The sequence below is a fragment of the Vidua chalybeata genome, chromosome 4 (genome assembly GCF_026979565.1).
Source record: "Vidua chalybeata isolate OUT-0048 chromosome 4, bVidCha1 merged haplotype, whole genome shotgun sequence".
NCBI classification, from domain to species: domain Eukaryota; kingdom Metazoa; phylum Chordata; class Aves; order Passeriformes; family Viduidae; genus Vidua; species Vidua chalybeata.
This window is the reverse complement of record NC_071533.1, coordinates 42993626-43011092: the sequence shown is the minus strand read 5'-3', so window position 1 is coordinate 43011092 and position 17467 is coordinate 42993626. Positions and strand designations below refer to the sequence as shown.

General features: G+C 35.2%; 1 protein-coding gene across 3 annotated transcripts in view; it reads right to left on the bottom strand.

Annotated features, from left to right (window-relative positions):
• Window positions 1-4763: 4763 nt before the first annotated feature.
• The window catches only part of FBXO8 (F-box protein 8), a 20388-nt gene continuing 7684 nt past the window's right edge, over window positions 4764-17467 (bottom strand). For all 3 annotated transcript variants that reach the window (XM_053941685.1, XM_053941684.1, XM_053941683.1), the window contains exons 4-6: window positions 13518-13636; window positions 11882-12078; window positions 4764-11135 (exon numbers count right to left, since the gene is read on the bottom strand). In XM_053941685.1, the coding sequence (XP_053797660.1) occupies window positions 10948-11135; window positions 11882-12078; window positions 13518-13636 (504 nt within the window). In that variant the 3' untranslated portion in view covers window positions 4764-10947. The remainder of the gene's footprint in view (window positions 11136-11881; window positions 12079-13517; window positions 13637-17467) is intronic.

The window sequence follows — 17467 nt, the reverse complement described above, 5'->3', positions numbered from 1 at the left end:
TGGGGCCACGTTGCAACAAAGGTCTGGCCAGCATTAATCTGGTGTTTGGAAAACACTTGTCAGTTGCGAGGGCTCCCCCCTTTCCTTCCGTTCCTTTAAAAGTTTTCTCTTTCAAAAGGGAATCACAGCCCCTATCTCTGTTTCTCCAGATATATTCCCTTCTCTGTCTCTCCCTCTCTTTCCCCTTGCATGAAGGAGTGAATTGAAAAATCATTTAATTATTTTCATTCTAATCGCCTTAATCCCCCTTATGCTAGGAGCAAATGATGATAATGGGATCCACATGGAAAAGACCCCCGGATGGGGGGGTAGGGCAGGGATCCTCCCGGCCCTGGGCCTGGCAGGTGGAGACGGGCGGGGCGGGGCGGGGCTCTAACATAAATAAAGCATTGGACGAAACTTTTTCAATCCGCGGGCAATTTACCTTTCATCATTTTATTTTTGCTCCAGGTGACGTGGCTGTGAAGTGACCCGGTTGTCACTCTGGGGGAACAGGGGACCCTCCTGAAACAGGAGAAGAAAAAACAAAACCCGTCTCATTCCCCCCCTTCGTCATCCCCTCCCCTCCCCCGCCTCCTCGGAGCCTAGGCAAGGACAAGCTGATTAATTTTCCCGGGTCGCCCTGGCGATCCCCGAGGGCCGCTCCGCTTGGCCGCCATCCGCGGCCGGCGACCGGGCAAATCCCTCCGGCTGCGGGGGCTCAGCTGCAGCCCGAGGGCGAGGAGGAGGAGGAGGAAGGGCGGCTCGCCGCCGGCATTAGTTATAAGCCCCGCCGTAATAGTACTCCTATCTGCGGCTGCAGGAATAGAGCCAACACTGAGATTGCCAGGCTCTGGGTTTTCTTCGGGCGTTTGCAGATCTCTACGAATACGGGGCCTGCCGGTTTTCATAAACAACTTTCAGGACACAGTCAATCAATCATGCTGGCAAGCAAACAGACCAGGAGCCTAGGATATATACAAGGCATAAATATATACATATAAACCCTGTCAATTTTGGAATCGTTACAGTTTTTTTTTTCTATAAGCCTAAGGGAAACCGTATCTAGAAAGATTCTGACAAGTCAGGAAATCACAGTGGAAAAGTAGAAGGTATTGTTAACAAGTTATGTTACATTGTGTGTTTTAATACCAGCAAGAGAAATACTGGAAAAGAGAAAGAAAAAATGTCCAAGCAAGTGAAGATTTATAAAAACCATAAAATATTATGCTTACAGTCAGAGAGACAATTTCAAGAATATGTGGCTGAAAACATGAAACCTGGCCACTTTAAAATAGAATGCAATAGATATATCTGTAAAAGACATGAGTTTACCAGATTTTCTAGTCAGCAAAGTATTCTTTATGTTGCAGTCATTTCTAGTCTTAATTTGAAACATATTTTGTATCTAGGGATAGGTCCTTGCAAATGCATTGTGTTGTTTTGTTCTGTTTTTTTTTTAATGATCTTTTGATAAGAGCTCTGCACAGCATGGAGTTTGTCCTCTTTTTTTCTGACACTGAGTCCTTTTCTTGCAAAAGGACATGTGTGAACAAGGAATCAAAAAAATGAAGGGTGCAACAGATTTGAACATCCCAGTATTGCAGAAAGAATAGTTGCATATCAAGGTAGGAGAGAAAGATAATTGAGGTTCCAGACTTACAAGAGGAGGACATATTCTGTGCTGGTGTAAATTAGGAGTTCCACTGAAACAGATTACTGGTTGGTACTGCAGAAACTGAGTCTTGTTCTCATGCTGCTATGATCCAAAACAGTGGCTCCTTCTTCTGCACAGTGAGCATTGAGGAAAGCCTGGACAATGAAGCTCAGAGAGCAGAAGCTGTGCTCTAGGAGAAAGCATCAAGAGGAGCTTTTCCCAGCTGGTAAAACCTGCCAAACAAGCTTGTAAAACTGAGGACCAGAGTGTTGGTTTTGCTCAGGAAAGACCTTGTGACTACATTGCCTCCATGTAGCTATTGTCAGGAATAATTTTATTTTTTGAAATTACTGCATTTGTTGTGTAAGTTTTCATATCAAGAATAAACTTGATATTTGGTCATTTCATTCGGTGGTTATCTGTCAAAACAAATCCGATAAGGAGCCCAAGACAAAAACTACTCATGTCAGGAGAGTGGGTTTTGATGATGACCTTCCAAGTTGACTGTGTTTTAGAGACATAAACAGTAAGAAAACTGTGTCACTGCCTTCTCAGAAACTGAATATGTTCAAAGATGTGTATGGTCAGCAGAATAGGGATTGGGTTTACATCTAAGACCTTCCCCTTTTAAGGACTTGTGTTTAAAATGGATTGGATCACTTGTTTAAAGGCAGTTTCATTTTTATATAACAATTTATGCTTGTCACCACATAAGTGAATGCTTAATCAGTCACAGCTTTATTCTTGAGGATCCAATGTATTATTTTTCATAGCAATACATTATGGAGTTCTTTCACTGAAACTTGCTTGATTTGTGGTATGTAAGACTGACACAATGAGTGATAAATATATTAACTGACAATTTCCAGTTAAAATAGCACATGAAATAAATAACAATTAAAATACTATCTGAAGACTCTGTAAATAAATAATTTTGATGTTATTTTAATATTATGGGAAAACTGTGAAAGCTCACACACTTTTTGTTACCCTCAAAGATTCAGTTTGTATTGTTGGGGCTTTTTTGTATCCTGGGCTAAATGATTTTTAAGACTAATATAAAGATTCTTTTCTGGAAATGAAGAAAATGAAAAAGGAAGAAAGGGGGGTAGAAATATACCATACATATTGAAAGTATCAATAATCCCACCCTGTCCACCCCATAATCTCGCTTCATTCTGCCTTTGAGTATTCCTTCTAAACTTTGTAATATGGCAAGTGACAAACGTCTTTGCAGAAGGCTTTACAATGCTGCTGATTCACCAAAGGCTGTTTGTGAGAAGTGCCTGCCACAGCAGACAGGTTACCTCATCAGCCTACTAACACACAAATTCTCCTGTGCTCCATTATGTGGTACACCTGTATACTGAGGCCTGGCTACCAAGGGGGTGAAGCCAAATGGGTGCTTTAATCACTGCTAGAGAAAATTATAGTCTTATATATGTAGTTACATACTAAAACTGAGACATCCTTTCCTTTACACCAATATACTGCTGCACCTGTACAGGTGGGACTCTGCTATTTATTTTACAGATCTCCTTTCCATCACAATCATTGAATTTTACTATTTCTCTTTGCTCTGAGATTAAATGCTTTTTGGCACTACTTGTATGAAGTAACAGCATTACTAGCACTACTTGCATTAAGCATAAAGCCTTCAAAATTTCCTTTTGGTTCCTCTTCTTTATTGAGAATACATTATCCAAGAAGATGTGAAAATACTGCTTTCTTTCAGTTGATAACACAGTGACATCTATTACCTTAAACAGTGTGTTGACCATGGCTCTGTTAGGAGGTGAGTCATTAAAGAGACTTCTAAACCTTTATTTCTCCCAATGCAATGACATCCCGAATCTCCTCGAGTTACCAATTTGCTTTTGACAGAGGTAGGGCAACAGCTTTACTAGGGTGTAACTTGGGTGTGTGGCAAGGAAAACACAGATAAGCTTCTCCAAGTATTATCTCATATTCTGTGTAAAATTCTTCTTAGTTCAAATTTGTGGTGAACAACTTCTAAAACAGACTAAAGATCATTAATTAGCATGAAATTAATCTGCGGATGGCTTTGGAATGGATTGGGGAAAGCCTGGGCAATGATGCTCAGAGAGCAAAATTAAATATTTTATCTAAAAGTTATTGACATAACACTGTACACTTTGCAACATAGGCTTCCTTTTCTGTTGCTTTTCTATAATAGAACTGTCTGTACTTAGAAAATACTGATACTCACTGAGAGTACTTCTTAACTGCTAATTTCTCTTTTTTCTGTTATTTAATCACTGTGAAGAAATTACAGAGAACACTTTGTATTTTAAAAGTAACACGATTACACACTATTTACTAATTTGGGGGAAGAGATGTAGTTTGCAAAGAAAGACTTCACTGTTTCCCTGTGGACAGCTGTAGGAAGGGTGCAGATGTGTCAGGCAGGGCAGAAAAGCTGTTATGTTACTGCAGGAAAGAGGGAGGATGAGGTATGAATATGTCTGGGACCTGGTATCCTCTTACAGAGACCACCAATCTCATTTCTTCAAAACTTCTGTCTCGATCTACATTAAAACCAACAAAAGTTTAGCTTTAATAAAGTCTTGTCAGAAAATTTCCTTTGCTTTTTTTCTGTTTTACTAATTTGAATCTTTAGACTCAGGCTATACATCTTGATTTATGACTGACAATTTAACTTATTATTAAATATCACTAATTGAAAAGAATTTTCAATACATTTCAGAGTGTTTATGATTTTAAATAAAATCTATCTTACATAGGAAGCCAGAATAATATCTATATTCCATTTAGCTCTTCCAATTAACCCTTTAAGTGCTGTGATTTTCAGTATATGTTGTGCAGCACTACTCACATCGTGAAGACTTAATACCAAGAAAGGGAGATCATATTTTACTTTTAAAAAGATGAAAAATAATTTAACAAAAGCTGATTACTAATCAGCTTCTGTATTACTTCTGTATTTTATTCCATATCTAAACCTTATTTATATGGAAAAAAAATTCAAGCATTCTAGATGAATGTTGAATATTTAATTTTTTCTGCTATTCCATGGGAAAAAAAACCCAAAAAAGTCAACTTTTGCTAATACAAATCAGAAATGGTGCTGTCAGACTTCAGACCATGTGGAACAGTAATAAATACTTTTATTGATATAAATTCCTAAGTAGAATATAGAAATAAGAAGTTACATTTAATGTGAAAAAATACAGCATCTTGATTGTTACTAAGAAGCACGCTGAGAGATGCACTTCTTTAGAACTTGTAAAGAAGTTCTGTGATTTCCTTGTTTGTTTTGTCATGCAGGTGATCAATACTGCAGAAAGCAAGTAAACTCAAGAAGTTCTCCAGCTATAAAAATATGTTTCAGTTCTGTTGTGTTACATGAAATTATGACAATTAGCCTGAATTCTGGATCTGAAGACAGGGAAACTGCAGTTGTGAAAATATTATTTTTTTAACATATAAAAAGCAGCCAAGATAAAATTAATGCAAAGAATACATGTGCCATTATGCCCCTCAAAGGGGCATGTCCTGTCTGGTGCAGCAGAGCAGTACAAACTCTTTTTCACCACCTACATCTCTGTAAAGCCTGCAGGATATTTTGCCTGCTGAGTTAATGGATAGAACTGGTATATAAAGGTGTTCAAAGGAGTGAATTCAAGGTCAGTTTTTTGATACAGCATTATGTGACTGTAGGACTTGCACAGCACAGGCAGGCATGTTTTCTCAGAAGGGGAAGGCTGCTTTTGAAATTGAAATATTCTGAGTATCTCATGCATAAGAAAACACAATGCTCAAACTGTAGATCAACAGAACAAATTTCCACAAGGAAAGCAAAGAAGACAAATTCTAAGTAACTTTCAATGTCAACCTTACATTTCAAAAGAATTACTCATTTGCTTGTATTATGGTCATATATGAGAAGTATTGCAAACTTGTCGGATTTTGGCTCTTGGCATACACACTGATGCATCTGTCTCAAGTCCAACAGAACATTCCTTGCCACTCAGCAAGCTACTGGCATGCATAGTGCTCAAAGGATGAGTTCCTCCTAACAGAATACAGTATACAGATTGAATAGATGGTCATTCTCCAGAAAAAACTTAGCTAAATAAGTTGTGAAACATATTTTTACCTTTTAAAGTCTTTCTCTTCTGCATGGATTATAGGATTTTCCACAAGGCTAAAAAAATGGCTATGCTTGCTCTAAAAATTTAAGTTTACACTGGTACCCACTGTCAAAATCAGACTATTGAAATAACAAATGAGGTTCACTTCCTCAGAATGTGTAAATGTCCCAGCTTAGAGTTCAACTTTCAACAGCTGAAAGACAATACTATCGACACGTACCTGGCACTAGTTACTCGGGTTTATTTTTTCCTGGAAAGCAGTTCTGGGCGACAGAGTGGCGTCCGGGTTTCCCAGGTTGTTGTGCTGACAAACTGCAGTGGTGGTAAAGGCAGGGAGTCTGACAAAATCTCATTAATCATTTTAAATTAAATCCAACATTCCACTCCAACACTGCCAAGAAGAAAGCTAACTTTTACAAATGAATACTCTCCCTGTAAATAACTGGTATCCTGACCATATTGCTCTCACAAAAACATGCTTGATTTCTGTTAGGTACACATACACTATTCTTAAGCTTAAAAAAATGCATTTTTTTTGATTGCTGGGAATTTGAAAAGTGCTTTCTGCTTGTTTTCTCTATTAGGGTCTAGGAGTGAGTCACAACTGAAAATTAAGAGCCTCTTTTTTCTTTCAATGAATTGAAGTTTTTTTCTAATATTTTAAGTACAGAAAGTTTGTTTTTAATGCAAGTAAAATTCACATAGGAAATGGAAGTATTCAATTTAAATATTTTCTCTAAGCATATTTATATGAATAAGAGAGGAAAACTGCAAATTTACTAACATTAATATTAGTAAAAACACTGAGGTGATGAAGGAGCAATGTGATCTCCTTTAGGTTTTTTACAGACACACTTCTGTAACTACTCCTAGCTATCTATGATTTAATTACACATGTCAAGCCTGAACTTTAAAGATTTCATAAATAATATTAGATTATCACATAAAATTTTATCTTACTAAAATTGCTATTACATGCAGATTATAAAAGATTGTATTTCTCTTTCAAGGCAAAATGAAACCATAATATGCTGATGTGAGACACAGGAATGTGTTCTTTGCCCACCTTAATAGTGCTTTTGAGCTTAGAGTGGGAGATTTTACAATGGCAGAGAACCAGTCATCAGCCTTAATGTTTATTAGTTTTAATACATCCATTAAATATTTTAAAAGAAAAAAAAATCCTAATTCAATAAAGGGCAAGTAAATCTGACTTTCCCAAATGCTTATTATAATTTTGACATTTTAACATGATCAAGGAGGTATACCTAATTTTTGTTTAAGTGATTAAAATAATACTTGTTTTCTAAAAACAGAGCTGCAAACAGTATCAGATTGCACAATGACATCCTTACACAAAGAACAAAAGTATTACCACTTTGAAAAAGAGCAATTCCTGTTGATAAACTTGCTTATGTTAAGAACATTAATAAACTGCAGAATACTGAAGAAGAAATAGTAACATTTGTTTGTCTAGCTAGTCAGTTTATTTTCTTAAAGCTGTATTTTGAAACTGTTTACATTTTTTCTTTTTCCAGTGTTGGGGGGGGGGAGGGTGGAAGGGAAAGGTTAAAGAGAACAAATTGAATTTTTTTGCCTGAATGCAAATTTCTCACTTGCTTCAAAATTGACAATCATATCTCAAATTTGTATTTGTTGAACAAACTTGTGTTTGTTTCTGTATGTTGCAGCAGCTTTGATTTATTTTAAAAAGTCAAAGCTGTATAAATGTGTTGCCTAAAGTTTGAATGCAAAGTATTCTAGACAGAAACAGAGTTTGAGAAAACAGATAATATCAGATGCTAAGCCATGTGAATATCTAATATATGCCATATTCCTTCAATAAATGCCATCAGACCCTCAGACTTTATAAAAGCAAACATAAGCTGCATTTGTGTGACACTTTACATGGACACAGGTACACACATTTTTTCAACATAAACAGAAAAGTTTTCCTTCTGTCACATCTGTGTATACTGAAGTTACCAAACTTTCAGAAATGGCCATTCAGAACAATTCCAGTGTCTTTTAGGACAGAACAGTGAGTTTTTGCAGTGGGATGGGCTGCAGGGTCTCTTCTTCCTTCAGTGCTGTGTACAGTGCATACAGTTAAGGCAACACCACATGGCCAAAGTTCAAAGGACATGCACTGGTGGAGTCACAATAGCTTGAGAATCACTTCACAGTTATAAGCATGATCTTGCTCATGTAATTTGGTTAGAGATCCTCTGCCTAAGTCTTCTGAAGTGCTTGATCAAGTAGCTATTTCCACATCACATCATTTAGTGACATGTGGATCAATGAAGTATCATTATTTTAAAATGTGCGTGGAGACACCAAGTGCATTGAAGAAAACATTGCATAAAACTTTCTTTTTTAAAGAGTTTTTGGAGGACAACCAAGACAATTTTTGTCACTTTTTAAGAATATTATTACATCTTATTAAGACTTTTTTTCTTCTTTTAAGACAGAAAATTAACTTCATGTAAAGTCTAAATGCAAAAAACTACTTTTCAGGTACTTTAGAGCTAGACTCAAACTGGAAAAAGGACAGAAGAAACGTCTGTATTAATTAGTTGCTTCGTGATTGCCTCTGAGGGAATTCACACGTGGCATGTTGTGTTTGCTGTTTTCTGTTCCACTCTGAGTTAGTAACATAATGTACAGCATGAGTTGGGTGCTAATCCTCTAACACTGTTCCAAATCCTGTTGTGAAGATCAGATGTTATCTGTATGTCATTAGGGTTTCGTTTTCTTTTACCCTGGCCTTGTCTTATGGAAACTTGAATTGTATCATCCTGTTTCTAATTTATCTTCTTGGCTGCTACACTGGCCTAGAAGTTTTCTAGACCTTGCTAATAGGTGTACTCATCTATTCCAGAAAAAACACGTTCTGTCTGCCTGAAGGTTTTGTACTGCATCAGGGTAACCCGGAATTAGGAGAAACGCAGATTAACAATTCATACTCTTATTAGTGCAAAATCAAAACCAGTATCACTAATGTCAACCTAAGCATATGTCAGAAGAGAATTAAACTTTGCTCTGCAACTGTGATTTGAGAAGAAAGTAATTTCTACCAAGAAAAGTTCTAATTTCAAAATTCACTAAATTCTTCTTTTAAAATGTGTAACCTTTGAGGAGTGTTTCTTAGAAAACTATATTCTGCTGTCTCCAGACCACTTAAAAGAGCCCAGAGACACTTGTCCTTTATAACTGGTTTTACAAATTACATGAAAAGCTTTCAATGTTTTTTTCTGTAGTACAGGAGCAGACACCTGTGCCTTAAACAAAGCTCCCCACTGTACCATACACTCTTAATTTGTGTTTGAGATTAACTGACCACTGCAGAACGCATCCTTGGACTTTCTGCAACACATGAAACAACACTGGGTGAGGAGTAGTTACCCTGAGCAAGGTAGGTGATACTGTAAACCTGTCTGGAACGCGGCCGCAATACTGCTGGCTCCTGGCTTTGGCTGTGTATGCTACATAAATGCAACGGCATTTACATTTGATCAAAGGTAATGTAATAAAAAAGTACTTTTTTTGCAAGCATTTCGGTTTGTGGAGCAGAGCTATAAACACTTGAAACAGCAGTAATAGCTACAACTTTTTCTTCCTGTCATTTACATAACCTTTGTATGGACTGTCTTTCTCACATCTAAAACAAACGTAACACTCTCTAGGTGCTAAACAGAAAGCAGCAGCATAGGCAAAGGGCATGGCTGTGAGGGGTCATTCCTGAATTAAATTCTTGGCTCTGCAATAGGCTTTCTACATAAAAACTCAGATTAGTTCTGTTTTACAGATTAAGAATACCTTCCCACATCACCTCATGGTATGGTAGGGAAAAAGAAGAAATATACTTGTTACCATGATGTATCCAGATGCTACTGATAGCTGAATATTAAGTAAACAAACATAATCAAGAACAGCTCCTACTTCAACTACGCTACATCAACTGCTCAGTCAGTTGTCTGAACAAAAACTAGGCAAATCCTTAGTCAATTCCTGCACACGCACAGCAGTTCCACTGTTAATATTCTCCACACTTCAGAAAATGTCAAGACACAACCTGACCAAGTAATTTTTGCAGTATTTCCATGAATTTAGAGTTGTTTAAAATCCAGCTACATGACCGACTTAGTAATTCAGCATCTGACTCTGAAATGGCTCTCCAATCCTGCACAGTCACTGCTCTAATCTTGCACTGTCAGTTTTTAACAGCTTTAGCAAAAGTCATCTGGTATACATTTGCCGAGGCATTTCCATCATTGACACTTCTAGACTGAGGGAACCAGCTGAAAGCAGCAACATGTTACTCACTCCTACCACTTTCCTTGTTCAGATTTTTTCTTGCTTACTGCACTGAACAAGTGATCGTAGTTGCCCTGTTTCCCAAAAACCAGTATCTGCAAAATAGGTTATGTATGTCAGTAACATAAACCTCTCTGTACACTGCATGATTTCCCCTGGCTAACCCTATATGGCATCAGGGCTCACCTAAAATAGAACCTGTAATCTTTAAAATTGAGTGAATATTTGATTGGCAACATGCTAATTCAAGTTAATAAATATAGTATAAAACACCAGCTTAGATATTTTACAAGTGTTCTAACTCTCCTAGAATAAACTTTATTGTAGTATCCAGATCAATGTTCCTCTAACTTAAGTATCTGAGGTAGTCAGCATTGTAAAAAAATGCAAACGAAAGTCAAACACTAATTTAAGAGATAAAAGAGAAATTTTAGTTAAAATACTTTACAATAAAATAATTATGATTATAAATCTCTTTAGTTAAATATATACACATTACATGGTATTCTAAAAAGAGTTAACTTATTAAAGTTTCAAGCAGATCTAATGCACAAATTCACCACTTTTTCATCTTAGACTGTAATGTCAGTTTAACATTCATAAATGGCTGTGTCAGACTAATGGCATCGTTTTGTGCAAAAATAAAAAAAAATATGAAAAAAAATCCTTCTGTTCCCACAGTAAATAGATAGAAAAGGTAGTTTACACATACACACACTTACACACACAAACTTTGATTGCATACAGAGGTTAGAATGACCAGCACTAAAATAACCCCCATCTCTACAAAATAATTAATATCTTGAATTGATGTAGTTTTTGAAAATTACAAATTTTAAGTGCTAACAAATTGTGCTTTTAGGCAGCCACGTGGCCAATAAGGTAGATGTTGTCATAAAGGTGCCCTACAAAATCTTCACTAATATTCTGTGCAGCTCGTCGTGTGTTTCGGATGAATTCCCTCTTTGACATTTTGTTCTTCACATGAGGGCTTGTTAGATCAATTGAAAGTAGAATCAAAGAGTAACACAGTACATAAACTGCATCTAGACAAGAAAGAATAAATAAAAAACGTTTAAAAAAGAAACTGTGATCATTAAAAGTATTTTTCCCTGTCTAAGAACCTTATGGTCTTTATCATCTAGGCTTATAATTTTATATATATGCACATACACATATACATATAACTACTCAGAAAAGTATCCATAGAAATAAAATTTAATATAGCAACTTTCAAAGTAATAATGTCAGCACACTGCCAAATGAGAATTTACAAATCTCTTAATATTTCTACATAATCCAAAAGCCACTAAGGGCTTTATACATTTTTATTTAAACAGATTCTTGAAGATTGTGTAAACTAAAGTCAACATCCTGCAAAAGATTATCTTTTAAATATGTAAGCAGTTCCACTGCTGAAAACTGCCTCCTCCAGCCAATTACAAATGCTTGTTAACTTGAATGTGGCCCGATATTCCCTTTCATTTCTGTGAGACTATCCACAAGGTAAAATGTTAAGTAAGACTCTGCAAGAGGAACTTCAGAAAAGAAAAAAGCTCAAAGTACATACAAAAATGAAGGAAAGATAACATGGAAATAAACTCAAGTAATCAGCTAAAAAAAGAATCTGTATGTTTTTTTGGTTTTTTTTCAACCCAAGTGGGATGATGACTCTATACTGAACCATTTTGTACTTTCAGATATACATGTTCAGGCACTGATTTTAAAGCTATCAGAAACAGCACCATCATCCAGAAGTATAAAGACTGATCCACTGCTCATTTTTGCTTACCAGGGCTAAGGCCAAGCTCTCTCATCAAATCAGGATTGCAAGCACAGAATCTGTGAGAAAACTTTGTTATGAGAGTTTCAAGGTACTCCCCACGCTCCTCAGGAGCGTGAATGTGTCTGAAGAACTCTCTCAGTGCATTTGGCAAGAACTGATTTCTGAAGTTGTGCAGCGTCACAAGGTCATCCAAAACATCTCTCCTGGCAGAACAAAAAATCATTAGAAAAGTTTCTTTTAACTGTTTAAATATTAAAATGTGTAGATGTTAAAAACAAAAATTAAAGCTTTAGAATCGTATGAGCTTTTGTTTTTGCTAAAAGGCAAAATTATCACTAACAGCACAAAGATAATATAAACACATGTTCTTTGCCTATTTGTAGCCAAATACTATAAAAGCATACACAAATCAGAACTCAAAGTTTGTATGCATATTCAATCAAGGTCTACACAGAGGCTTTGATTCCTTTAATCTGCGACAAAACCACTAAAAAAGGCTGTAAAGGGAATAGACTGATGTATGCCACACATTTTGATGTCTAAGTAGAAGCTGTTACAGGATTGTCTTAAAACCAGGGTTCAGCTAGGCAAAATTTGCTCATGGAAGTCCATCAGTTCTCAAGTGTTTTGCACTGAAACAGACACATATAAAAGATTCAGACCACACCTGTATTACCAGATGTGCAAAAGACAGTAGAAGAAAATTTGGAAGCAAATTTGAAGTGAACCTAAGAATATTTTCCTATGTTTATCCTGATTTTTACCTTGCTTGCAAGTTTCAGCACTTAAAAAAGTAGTTTTTATTTTTAGTGCCTGATCATACTCTGTTTCTGAAGGGAAGATAAATGGCAGTAGGAGTCGCTAACATTAACTTGCAATCTCATCCATTAAATGGTTTTGTATTTTTATTATTGTCTAAATGATTTATAAATCTGAAGTTTTACTGCACAGGACTGCCAGTGGTGATAACATTACAGACTTTTTATTCCTTTAGTAGTACAGGCTGCAGAGGATGAGAAGCAGGAAAGGATTCCTGTTGAAGTGCTGTTGGCCCTCTGTTCTTCCTATTCAGGTACAGTTACTGTTCTCTTTCTTCATCATATTGCCCTACCCCAACGTGATGGCATGAGAAAGTACTGTGGAGACAGAACGGCATGCTACAGCAGGGAGAGAGTTCCCTTCTGCAGCTCCTGATGTCTCCAAGAGGATGCTCCCTTCCATTTCAGGAGGTGTGTGCAATTTCCAGTCAAGAAATATCAGACAACCAAGTAATGGTTAGATGATTCAACATTAGTTAAAAAGCTATCATCTCTTAGTAAAGTGATAATTGCTTTTTTTGAATAAGACCCACAAGAAAGAGAAAAAAACCCATCAAGTCAAAAAAAGCAGCAAAATATCTATGTAAGATTTTGTGAGGATGTGAGATTTGTCACTTATAGGTGATATTTTTGAGGATTCTTATTAAGTGTTACAGTCACATAAATACTTGAACTGAGTAACTGCCCAGATTTAGAACTATTACCTAGCTGCATTTTCTTACCTTTTTACATCCTTGAAGTGGCATCTCTGCATTCAAAATATTGTTAAATGGGGATGAACACTGGAAATTAATAGAAAATATCTTAAGAGAAATTGGAATTACCTTTCATCAAGGTAGATTCTCAGCTTCTTCCAATTCAGTGTTCTTGTGCAAAAGATAAACTTAGCTATTTCTTTCGGTGAATCATCTAGTATGCCTTTGGACATAAAATAGTTGACTCCCTAAGATAAAATACATGTACATATAAATATGTTTAATCTTCACAATGTATTTAAGAACAAGTATTGTACTTTATGATGTAGGAATGTAATCCTACGAATTAACTGGTTTGTTTTTAAGAATGATTCCTCCTCCTCTAAATCATATTTCAACATGCAGAATACACTCTAAAATTATAAATCAAATGCAAAGAAACAATTTAGTGTTATGGTTGAGATTTTACATACAGTCATAGTAGAAAATTTTAAATTATGAACCTCATAATGAGCATGATGGTTCTTTAATAATTTCTTTACAGTGTATATCAGTATTTTGCTTTTCATACTTTTGCAATAGTATTTAAAATGTTGCAGGGACCATATCTGGTAATTTAATAATTTTTGCAAATAAGAAAATCTTAGCCATAATGTGTTTAGTCTTCAAAATCTTTCATTAAAACAGTAATGTTCTCACATGTATACAATGTATCACATTCAAATAGATGCATTAAATGCATTTGTTTAAATGTGTAATAATGCAAATAAACACAAGCACGCTGATTTCAAAGCATAGGTAATTATCAACATATATAAATATGCATACACGTAAATAAGAACACTATGTCTAACATAAAAATAGTTTAAAAATACAGAATTGCATAATATTTATACTCATATTATGATTTTCAGAATTTTACATATTGACCAAACACACATTTCTTATAGAAAAACATGGTAATTTAAAGTATCTCAGTGATATTCTGGATTCTTTCTGGTCATTTAAATATCCCGAAGCATAAACCTATTTTCCTTACAATCTCAGAAATCAAAACCCAACTAATGGATTTAAAAAATGTTCACACTTTTCAACAGCAAAAATCTAAACCTGAGAATAACTAAGTTCTTCCGATTCAATTCGGCAGGGGCTGGGAGCAGTTCTCAGCATTTGTTACCAAAAAGTGTTTCAATACTTATGCACAACAGATCTTGACTATAGCATAAGGTTGAAATACAAGATGAATAGGACAGTGCATTTCTGCATATAATAAAGCACCAAGGCCACAACCTAAATCACCTTTAAAATACTTCTGAAATATTCTTTCATAAATCTTCTGATATCAAACTTTACAATATTTTGTATGTCTGCCCTTTTAGTTTACATTACAGCTACAAAGATGTAGGGACAACCTGTCATTCAGTGTATAAACTAAACTTCCCAGTGCTCTTGAATTTTTTGTGAAAAAGAAATAAAGGACTGAGTGCAGGTTTGGAACATTTTATGAAGTGTCTTAGTAAAGCAAAGTCTTAGTTGCATCAAGCAGGAAAACAGTTAGAATATATGTTTAAGAACATAAATTAAAAGCCAAGAAACATGTGTAGTATTAATTAGATATTTTTATGAGTCCATAGTTTTTGCTTATAAATTTATAGAAAATAGCAGTTAATCAAGATACATTTATTTTGTTTAAAATAAATAAAAACATAAAGGTTTTTAGATAGGTAAACCAAAAAATCTAGCAGTGTTATGCCCCAATTTTAAGAAAAATCTATATTTAGGATGACAATGTAACATGTATTGCTCTATCACCTTGCATTTCAGTCCAAATTAGATCATATTTAAGTTTGTCCATAATACAACATGTATGGACAACATATTACGTACTTCCTTGAACCAGAGCTAAATAAAAAATTAAAAATGGGAGATAACAAGGATTTTGGCAATTTATGTAAGATGAGCAGCAGAATATCTGCTTTACATATATCCTGAGTTAATGAGATTTATGTGTTTGCTTCAGTAAGAAGTATTTGCTTAAGGTAATACAAACTGAAGCCTTGCAAGGAAGTCTTGAATAGCATTCCTGCTCCAATTAACAAATACTTCTGCAACACATCCAGAAAATACCTAGTATGACATAGCAGAGGCAGGATGAAAATAACACCTTCTTTAAGATAGTGGGTTGGTTTCTCTGTGACAGTAAATGCTGCCGTTTTTTCTCATGCCCTAGCTCACAACACAATGTAGGATCTCTGTCTGACAGGCTACAAAGTCTTTGCATTATTATTCTCTATCTCTAATTAGTTTCTCCCCTACCACACACAATGCTTGACAATATTTTTTCCCTCTGAATGCATTTTTCTCATCTCCTTCACAAGTAAACAGGGTATAAATAAAGTACACTTCACCACATACCATTGCTTCTAGTTGCTTTTTATTTAATCATAAGCTATCAAAAATACTTTGCAACAATAGAAGCCTGATTTCTCTTTTAAGTTCTGAAATTTTGTCTCACAGCAAATGACATTTATTTACAAGATTTACAGCATGTCATTGAATCTGTTTTTCATAACACCGTAAATACTACCTTGAAAACCTCTCAGAACCCTTGCTTCAAATAAATCACTTTTGGTAGCTAAAATGGTCGCTTGTGGCACATATACTATCTGAAGTAAGCAGCCCTACACACTATTAAAACCTATGCTAAGATTACTTATCAGTCAGCTAGTGATTGTCTTAGGAAACATTTGACTGCAAGTCAGGTAGACTGTTCTGTGCCATGATCTATCAGCTCTGAAGAGGCCTTTTTAACACTTGGGAAACATTGCAGAATGAGCACATACAGTATTTTTAAAATTCTGATTCAGAGCAATGTAATGTTCTTAGCATCAGAGAATTAGGAAAGATGCCATAAACCTTGCCTCTGTGGCGAGCATGTTATCTCTGAATTTCAGACAGCCCTGGATAAAATATTAATGTATGGAAGTGTTGATTTAAATTATACATGCAAACAACAATTTAAAATATAGACTAACAGTAAGAACAAAAGCCGTTTGTTGTATTTCAGTATGTTATTTTTTACATTTGTTTTTTTTTCCCGGCACACAATGCTTATTTTGCCAGCATATTCTATTACAGCACTGACACTCCTTGCTTGTTTTCTACCTGCTTCTAATAGTCTTTAGATTTGTTTATAACCATACAGGATCTCTAAAATGGAAAACTTTTCTTTTTCGGTGTTGATTCCACTTCTGCATTGGCTATCTTCTTTGCTAAGAGTACTTTCAGAGCACTTAAGTACAGCAGTCAATATTTAAACTTTTGTAGTTGCCTTTGACACCTCTGTTTAGATATGCATACAAAACAAACCAGATATATCCTAAGTTAATGGCACAGAAATTTTGGAATCAGTATCTAATATAGCAGGGTTTCAACTTCTGTTGGTGATTCTAGGTAACACTAACATTATTAGTAAATAAAAATTAGACACATATGGTATCATTGTTCCCATTTTTCTAGGGAAGTACACTGTCTTAATATATCTGCATCTTAATATATCTGCTGCATCTTCTGGAACAAAGCAGAGTATTGATGAGATATTGTACAATACAAATTTTCATGATTGTTTTACTAAGTTACAAATAATTTGGTGACAAATGTGGACACAACATGTAACATACATTTCAAACAGTGTCTCTTTCACTGTATGCCTTTAAAATACAGTCTCAGTGATTCAAACAGGATAGCAGAAATTGCAAATTAAATGCGGAAATATTTTATGTTACACAGAATCCATAACTAATGATTTACAAGATTAAACCACTCTGATTTTAATGTAGAAATATCAAAAGGCTTCAGCTCAATGCTCCTTTCCAACTTTTTTTGATAAATCACACAAAAGAATTTCTTTCCTCTACAACATACACATACTTATAATATTCTTCAGTCTGATAAATCAAAGCATCTCAAAACTGGCTTGCTTAGATTACTATGAAATAGGGTAAGTTTCAGAATTTGCTTAGAATACAACACAGTAAACAATCCATCATAGACTATCTACAATTAAAAGTCAGGTAAGA